This window comes from Octodon degus, unplaced genomic scaffold (assembly GCF_000260255.1).
Source record: "Octodon degus isolate 3935 unplaced genomic scaffold, OctDeg1.0 scaffold00113, whole genome shotgun sequence".
NCBI lineage: Eukaryota > Metazoa > Chordata > Mammalia > Rodentia > Octodontidae > Octodon > Octodon degus.
Window position 1 is genome coordinate 2,062,690 of NW_004524689.1, and position 8,161 is coordinate 2,070,850.

General features: G+C 61.0%; 2 protein-coding genes across 6 annotated transcripts in view; one reads left to right on the plus strand and one right to left on the minus strand.

Annotated features, from left to right (window-relative positions):
- The window catches only part of Cep104 (centrosomal protein 104), a 34,412-nt gene extending 27,114 nt beyond the window's left edge, over positions 1 to 7,298 (minus strand). For all 3 annotated transcript variants that reach the window (XM_023699425.1, XM_023699424.1, XM_023699426.1), the window contains exon 1: positions 6,812 to 7,298. The gene's annotated coding sequence lies outside the window, so the exon portion shown is untranslated. The remainder of the gene's footprint in view (positions 1 to 6,811) is intronic.
- Positions 7 to 8,161, plus strand: part of Dffb (DNA fragmentation factor subunit beta) — a 13,076-nt gene continuing 4,921 nt past the window's right edge. The window contains exons 1-6 of one of the 3 annotated variants that reach the window (XM_023699430.1): positions 7 to 161; positions 291 to 424; positions 1,207 to 1,463; positions 2,039 to 2,118; positions 3,713 to 3,883; positions 5,226 to 5,326. In XM_023699430.1, the coding sequence (XP_023555198.1) occupies positions 39 to 161; positions 291 to 424; positions 1,207 to 1,463; positions 2,039 to 2,118; positions 3,713 to 3,883; positions 5,226 to 5,326 (866 nt within the window). In that variant the 5' untranslated portion in view covers positions 7 to 38. The remainder of the gene's footprint in view (positions 162 to 290; positions 425 to 1,206; positions 1,464 to 2,038; positions 2,119 to 3,712; positions 3,884 to 5,225; positions 5,327 to 8,161) is intronic. The other 2 variants (XM_004639704.2, XM_023699429.1) reach the window with 2 other exon arrangements.

Here is an 8,161-nt window from a genome sequence, read left to right on the forward strand (position 1 = left end):
CCCGCCGGGTTTCCTCCTTGCACTAGCCGGGCGCGAGGATGTGCTCCGCGCTCCGCCAGCCCAAGAGCGTCCGGCTGCGGGACCTGCACAGCGCGCGGAAGTTCGGCGTGGCGGGGCGCACCTGCCAGGAGGTGCTGCGCAAGGGCTGCTTGCGCTTCCAGGTGCGCGGGTTCCCCCGGCTGCTTTCTCAACCCGCGAGGGGCGCCCGAGACGCGTCGCCCCGGGATCCGCCTTCTCGGGGTGCGGGCGGGGCGCCCGGGCCTGCCGTGACGCCCGGGCCCCGCCCCCAGGTCCCCGAGCGCGGCTCCCGGCTGTGCCTGTACGAGGACGGCACGGAGGTGACCGAGGACTACTTCCCAGGCGTGCCCGACGACGCCGAGCTCGTGCTGCTCACCGCCGGCCAGACCTGGGGGGGCTGTGAGTGCGGAGACCCCGCGCGCCGGGGGCAGAAGCCTGGGGTCGGAGCCGCGGGCCGCGCCCGTCCGCGCAGCCGGCGCCTCCTGCCCAGCAGCGCAGCCCGGCCGTCGGCTGTCTTTGCAGTGCTGGCCGTTGAACCCAGGACCTTCGTTCTGAGCTCCATCCTTGATCTCTTCCTCTCCCTGTTTCTTTGAGGCAATGTCTTCCTTAGTGCCCAAGTTGTCCAGGCCGTGCTTGAACTCGGGATCCTCTTGCCTTAGCCTTCCAGCCTTCTGAGATTATGTTCCTGTGGCTGCAGTCTGTCTGTTTTTGTTTTTTTTTTTTTTTCTTCTTTCAATTCTTCAAATCCAGCTTGGGGTGGGGCCTGCTGCAGTTTCGCAGGTAGGGATGCAGCCAAGCTTTGTGCCTCTGCCTGGGCGGGGCAGGCCTTTGGTCCCTGAGGGGCTGAGCTGAGGTTGGCGTGAGGCTCTCCCTGGGCGCTTGCTCTGACGAGGTGGGGAGTGTGAGGCATCAGCATTCAAGGCCCAGCCTGTGAGTCTCACCTTCAGATCAGCAGAACAGCAAGTTCTGCTCGCGTGGGCAAGGGCCCTTGGGTGGGGGACATCAGCGAGTCCTGCGCAGGAGGTCACCTGGCCTCTGAGCAGAGGGTGATGTTGCTGCATGTGCTGCTGCTGCTGCTGCTGCTGCGTGGGGTGGGAGGCGGGGACGCAGCACCACAAGGCCCACTGGCTTCGGAAGAAGGGCTGGACGTCAGGGTCTGGGCATGGCCCTTGGGCTCTGGGTAGACCTGGGTGGGCAGGGCAGGGTGTGCCTTCCCTGGACTGAATGCATTTTTGTTTTTTCCTGGCTGGTGGCAGACGTGAGTGACATTGGTCGCTTCCTCAGCGTGTTTCAGGAGCCGCACTTGGGCGTCATCCAGGCTGCGCGGCAGCTGCTGGCGGATGAGCGAGCCCCGCTTCGGCAGAAGCTGCTGGCCGACCTGCTGCAGAGCGCGAGCCAGAACATTGAGGCTGAAACACGGGCCCAGGACCCGCCCTGGTTCGAGGGTACGTGGTGCGGCTGGGGGTCAGCAGAGACTGGGTGCCGCTTTTAGTACGTTTGTTTCCTGGTATCCGCGGGGAAGCCAGCACACCAGATTCTGGGAGCACTGAGCTCCCACCTACAGTAGGCCCTCGGACCTCATCCGTGTGGCCCACCACTCAGCTATAGCCTCAGCCCTTTTTACTTCAAAGCAGGGTTCTGTCTAAGTGGCCTAGCCTGGGCTTGAATTTGCAGTCCTCCTGCCTCAGCCTCATAAGTAGCTGGAGTTGTATTCCTCTTTTAAGGCCGAGTAATATTCTACCATGTGGATGGAGCCTCATTGTTTATCTTTTGGTACTCTGGTAGATGCATGCTATGTGTGTTCAGGCCATTGGTCTGGCCTTGGGACCCATTTGGAGGCGACCCTGGTAGAAAGGGCCAGAGGGACCACCCAGGGACAAGTCTCCAGCGGTGTCTGGTATGCCTCCGACATGAATACCAAATGGCATCCCTACGTGTCACTGTCCACCACCGTCCGCTGTCCTCCTGGCCTCTGGCCATGCCTTCTGGCCGGCCTGTGACTTGGAGGTCTTCCTGACAGGCCTGGAGTCCCGGTTTAGGAACAAGTCCAGCTATCTGAGATACAGCTGTGAGAGCCGGATCCGGGGCTACCTGAGAGAGGTGAGGCTATGGGTGGGCTGGGAAGGCAGGAAGCCACCCTGGCTGGCACCGGTGAGCCCCGCCCCCAGAAGAGGTGACACTCTGTTCCACTCAGCTGATGTCCCTTTGGACTATAGCCTCGCTCCCCTGGTGGAGGCCTCCCCTTCCCTCTTGGTGGGGTTCCTCCTGCATGAGAACTGGTCTTCACTTTCTTGTGTCGTGGGGATACTTTCTGTGTCCTCTTCTCTCTGGCCAACACCTCCGTGGTCACGCATTCGTGGCTGCAGGGGCATCTGACAGTGGGGTTGCTGTGGCTGTGTGGGGTGCCACGTGGGTGGCTCTGGTGATCTCTGGGTGGAGCTGATTCCTAGGTAGCTGCGTCCATTCCTGAGGAGGTGTCACTGCACACTGAGGCTGGCCAACCAGTGGAGGCTGTGGTGGGCTGTGGCCCTTAGGTGATCTCTGACTTGCTTTCCTCACAGATGACAGGACATGAGGGCAGGACTGCATAAACCTAGCCAGTGAGGCCCATCCCAGGGAGCAGGGCCCTTGAAGGCCAGGAGCTCCATGCAGTGGTTGCTGGGTGGCTCCTTCAGGTTCTCTAGACAGGGCCACAGAGGGGTGGGCGGGGACAGCAGCCCACCCCTCGGTGCATGAGAGCTAGCGGTGCAGGTGCAGACTGCGCAGTGGTTATTTCCTCACCCTGTACCCTGACCAGGTACATTCCTCAGGCGGCGCTTCAGTTTATATGGGGAGAACTGGGCACAAGCGTGCATCCTTGGTGTCACTGTCCTGCTGATGGCCCTTGGTGGCTGGTGTCTGAGCCTTGTCCTTGCTGCCCCAGAGAGGCCTCTCAGGCTATGTGCTCGACCCAGCATTCCTGGAACATGGTCGTTTTGCCTCTGTCACGCTGTGCTTGCCTGTTCCTCCTGCTGAGAAGGGCAGGGAGGGTGGCACTTCTGCATCCACATGCCCTCTCCAGCTTCCTCCTGGGCAGTGCTGGCGCCTGGCACCCAGGTGGGCCCAGAGCGTGTCCAGTGCTTGCATTCATCACTTTGCCCATCTGAGACTAAAGCTCGCAGAGGCCCAAGGTCCTGCAGCTCAGGCTCCAGGCCCTGCACCTGCCCTCCCCTGGCAGCTAACCTTGCCCTTCCTCCTAGATCTAGAGGCGGAGCCAGTCTGAGGCTCTGTGGTCTCCCTTTGACAGCAGCAGGGGGAGGGCTCTGTTGAGTCTGGCCTGCTTCCCTGAGCCCCTGCTTTCCCCTAGAGGTGGCAGGGTGGTGGTGTGCTGCTGCCTGCCCTCTGTGTGCCCCCTCCAAAAGATGACTGGGCGTGCCACTGGGTGCCCTGCCCTGGTGCCCTGTAGCGACTCACCGCGCACCCCCTGTTCCGGCCCCCCACTACCCCAGCAACACAGGCTGGGCCTTCCTGTCGCCTGCAGCCTTTGTGGCCTCGCTGGCTCTGACCTGCCTGCTGCCTGGCGTTGCTGTAGCTCAGGGGCTTAGACCTCTGACCACAGGCCCAGGCAGGGTCTGGAGGGCATGCAGGCCCTTGGCTGGGATCCCCACACCGGCTGTGGCCTGGGCCTAGGCTCAGCGGTGTCACCCTTTCCCAGGTGAGCACCTACGCCTCTGAGGTGGCCACGGGAGCTCGGGAGGAGTACCTGCGTGTCCTTGGCCACATGTGTCAGAAGCTCAAGGCTGCGCAGTACCACGGCAGCTACTTTGACAGAGCCGCAGAGGCCGGTGGCCGCCTGTGCACGCCGGAGGGGTGGTTTTCCTGCCAGGTGAGCAGTGCTTCTTGCCCCGGCGCTCCCAGGTGGCCTGCAGGGCCCACCCTCTGGGCGAGGTGGGAAAGGCACTCAGCTCTTGGTCTGGGTGTCCCTGGAGGCTGGGCGCCCGCACCCAGCACAGGAGTATGGGCTCTGCAGCGTGCAGGGATGCCCCGGGCCTGGGAGGCTCCTTTGTGACAGGCGCCATCAGGACCCTGCTTCGTTCCCCGCTGATGTGGGTAGCGCTAGTTGAGCTTGGCTTCCAGGAGGAGCACAGCCAGAAACAGTGCTCTGGGTGGCCGGGGACCCCTGGGGACCTGCTGTCCTGCATGTGTGAACAGCACATGGGGCACCATGTTGACGGGAGGCGGAGCGAGGCCCTCGCTGCCTGAGCTTTCCTTCTGCCAGGCATCAGCTGTGCTTCAGCCTCGGGCAGGGATGGTACCTGGGCCTGGCCTGGCCCTGCTCCCTGAGGTGTGGGACCAATGCAGGGCACCTCTGGCCACCTGAAAGTGCAGGTGCATTGCCAGTGCCCCCCACTGGGCCTTCCTGGTGGTTCAGGCAGCAGGGCCTGGTGTCAGGGGTGGCTTCTAGTGGCCTCCAGCACTTGCAGCCACTGCTGGCCATTTCTTCTCTGCGCAGTGGACTCTGCCCTTATAAAATCCTCATTGCCGATTCACCTCACTTTCAAGCTTTCAGCGAGCTCACTGGGCCACTCACTGGGGACCTTCCCTTCACCAGGCACTGAGGGGACACTGAGAGGCACAGCACCTTTGCCTGCCCACAGGAGGTGCCAGTGGAAAGGATGCGGAAACAGTGGCTTCATGCTGTGGTGCCAAGGGGGACCCTGGGTGGTAGACGGAGCCACTCAGCACATCTCCATAGACACGTAGTAGTGAGGAGTGCTGGCCGAGAGACTGGGCCAGCTTAGTGAGCTGCCCCAGCCTGTGCGGGTGACGGGGAGATACCTGAGAGCCATGTGGAGTGGACAGTCCGTGGCTCCAGCCTGCACTTGGTGGCTGTGGGCCCTGCCAGCCAGCGCCTTCTCTGTGGAGTGTCTCGGAGGTGGGGCTGTGGTGGAGAGCGCCCTGGTGCCCACTGAAGGGTGTCGTCCATGGGTGGTGGAGGTGTCTGGTCAGGATGCTGTCGTGACTAACAGTGACAGTGACTAAGTGCTCTCCTGGGTCCCAGAACACAGCCGGGCAAAGATTCCACAGGCAGAATCCCTGGACTCCCACTCTGTCCCAGTAGCACCATTTTCAGGGACTGGTGCCTGGGGTGTCGCTGCTCAGTGGACCCGCCCACAGGGGGGCCAGTGGAGCCCTACACCCCACCTTTCCTGTCTGCTGTCACACAGGGTCCTTTTGACTTGGAGGACTGTGCCTCGAAGCACTCCATCAACCCCTACAGCAACCGGGAGAGTCGGATCCTCTTCAGCACGTGGAATCTCGACCACATGTGAGTGTGCTTCTCGGGGACCCTGGCTGCCCAGCGCCTGGTGCCAGACAGACCCCGGCTCCCAGACCAGACCTGCAGCGGCAGGGTCCTACCCTGCCAGCCTGCTGGGCAGCTCCCGGGCTATGCCCGTGTGTGCTCCTGCTTAGGGAGGGTGCCTGGTGGGACGTGCTTGACACCCTGCTGTCCTCCAGCCCTCTAGTTCCTCTGCATGAAGTGAGGCAGTGAGCCTTGCCCGTAGCGAGGGGCCTGGCCCCCCAAGTGCCATTGCCAGGTGGTCAGAGGCTGCACGCCACTAGCCTGAGCCTGAGGAGCCGGGGTGGGGGGGGCACTGGCTGTACTTTGCTTTCCTGTCAGTGGGATAAACCACCTGGTGCCGGTGGCTTACGGCAGAAAGGTTCTTTTGGCCTGTGGTCTCACAGGGTTGTCTGTGGTCAGCTAGCTCCACGGAGAAGCCAGCTGGTAGAAGGGCCTGTGGCAGTCGAGAAGGAGAGGGAGGAGCCGGGGACGAGCTTCTGGCCTCTTAGGCTGTACTTGCGACTGTCTCCTTATCGAGGCCAACCCTCGTCACACACTCACTGGGTGGACGCTAGGGTGAGCAGAGTGCCCTGTGACCCTGTCCCCCTCCAGATGCCCCGTCTCTGAACACAGGTGACGTGGGCATGTTTTAGATCTGCATGCTGTAGACAGAACGTGGGGACTTGCGGGCCAGCTGTGGTGCTGTGGAAGCTCTGTGTGAACTGGGTGGACTCGTCAGTCTCTCCAGCATGACTTTCCCTTCTTTAACTACGGCTTTCTCTTCAGTATTGCCACGTGTGGACCTTGCTTTAGGGCGGCAGATCTTCAAGAGTTCTTTTTTTTTTTCTTTTGCGGAACCGGGGATTGAACTCAGGCCCTGTGCTTGCCAGGGAAGCACATATTTCACTGAGCCATCTCCCCGGCCCCAAATTATTTGTTTTCTTTTTTTTTTTTCTTTTTGCGGAACCGGGGATTGAACTCAGGCCCTGTGCTTGCCAGGGAAGCACATATTCCACTGTCAAGTGTTTTTGAAATGAGGCGTTTTGGAGTAAGTGGGCATCGCAGTGAAGAGCCGGTATCCGCCTTTTCTGTACTTGACCCGCTTCCACCTGCAGGGCAAGCTGTGGGTCCTTCTGACCCATTTTGTGCCTGCAGTGTGCACTCAGGGAAGCGTCCCACTTGACCCCGCCCTGTGCTCAGGGGACACACTTGTTCATCTCCACAGTGCGGGGTAATTCCGGTGCGGGCTGGCGTGGTTCCTTCAGTTCCCTTGCAGTTGGGCCTTGGGGCACTGTGTATGCCCACTGTCGTCCCTGGGCCCTGCTCCAGGGAGCTCGGCACATGTGACACTGGGGCTGGCAACGGTGCAGACTTGGCCCACTTGACCTTGCGCAGGGCCCAGGACTGGCAGTTCCAGCATGGGAATGCTGCTCCCATGTTGACCCCGAGTCCCTGTGGACTCTGAAAGACCCAGGAAAGTGCTGGGTCTTTGGGACACCTGGGTCCCTCTGGGGAGCACTGCCAGGGCGTCTCTAGGATGCCCCAGGGAACACACTCACTGGTGCTCCACGTCCTCGACGCCACTTGGTGTCACTGCTTTTCCGAGATGTTGAAGTCTGCACATGACGAGCCCGTCCCTGGCTGTAGAGTTGCGGTCCTGGTTAGTGCGTCTCCTTCCTGCTTCCTGGCCATCGGGGCCGTATGTGGTCTCCCTTAGCTCCCTTTCTGTGGAGTTCTTGGTCTTGTTTCTCTGTAGCGATTCCACTGGCTTGGCTTCGGGCCTCCGATGTCTGTCAGGACACGACACGACGCCCCTGCTGCTGTCTGTGTGTTGAGGCAACCTTCCCGACCTGCTCGTTGTGAACTTCCATCTGCCTTTTCTCTGCTGATTTGTGAGCCCCCTTCTTACATGGGGCTCCCTTGTGGTCCATTGGGGCGGGAACACTGCTCTGGGCCCACGAGACGTGGTCCATCGGGGTGGGGACACTGCTCTGGACCCACGAGAAAGTGAGCCAACCTGAGACAGGACAGTGGCAGCAAGAGGCACAGGAGAGCAGAGTGATGCTGTCTCCTGAAACACGTGCTTTTGTTGCTCGGTTATCCAGTGATGTTTATCAGGTTTTAATTAAAAACAGTTGTACTGCATTTGTGAGAAAGTTGTAGACTCTGGTGTCTGCTGCCGCTGTGGGTGGGGGTTCCGAGCGTCATGCCAGCTGCGAGTGAGAAAATGAATCATGGAAGAGAACGCCAGCCGCAGGCTCAGGGGAACTGAGGGCATCTCTGCTTCCTGCAGTGTGGCGGTCGGGGGTGCCCTGGTGAGCACGCGGGTCGTTTGTCCCTGTGCATGGGGCACTACCTGTCTGGAGAGGAGGCCTGGCAGAGGGTGGGGGTGGTGCTGGGATTGGGGAGGACTGCGAGGCGGCTCTGAGAGGTAGGTGCAGGCCCCCTGCTGCCAAAGACTGAGCACCATGACCTGTGGACTCCTTGTCCTGTGGGCAGGGTCTGCCGTCTGTCCTGCTGTACTGTCCACTCCTCTGCCCTTTCACCTCAGCCATCCTTGCCACTGTCCACTTTTTGGGGGAGGGAGGGGTTCAGACAGGGTCTCGATTTACAGCCCAGACTGTCCTTGAACTCATGGCGGTTCTACTGCCGCAGCCTTCTGAGGGCTGGAATGACAGGCCTGCGCCACCATGCTTGTTTACGTGTCCATCTGAGGTCCTGTGCTTGGTGTCTCTTGTGTGTGTTTTCGTCCCTGCTCTTTGTGCTTTGGTACCTTGCGCCTTGTGCTCCCTTTGCATCCTAGCATCCACTGAAGCTGCA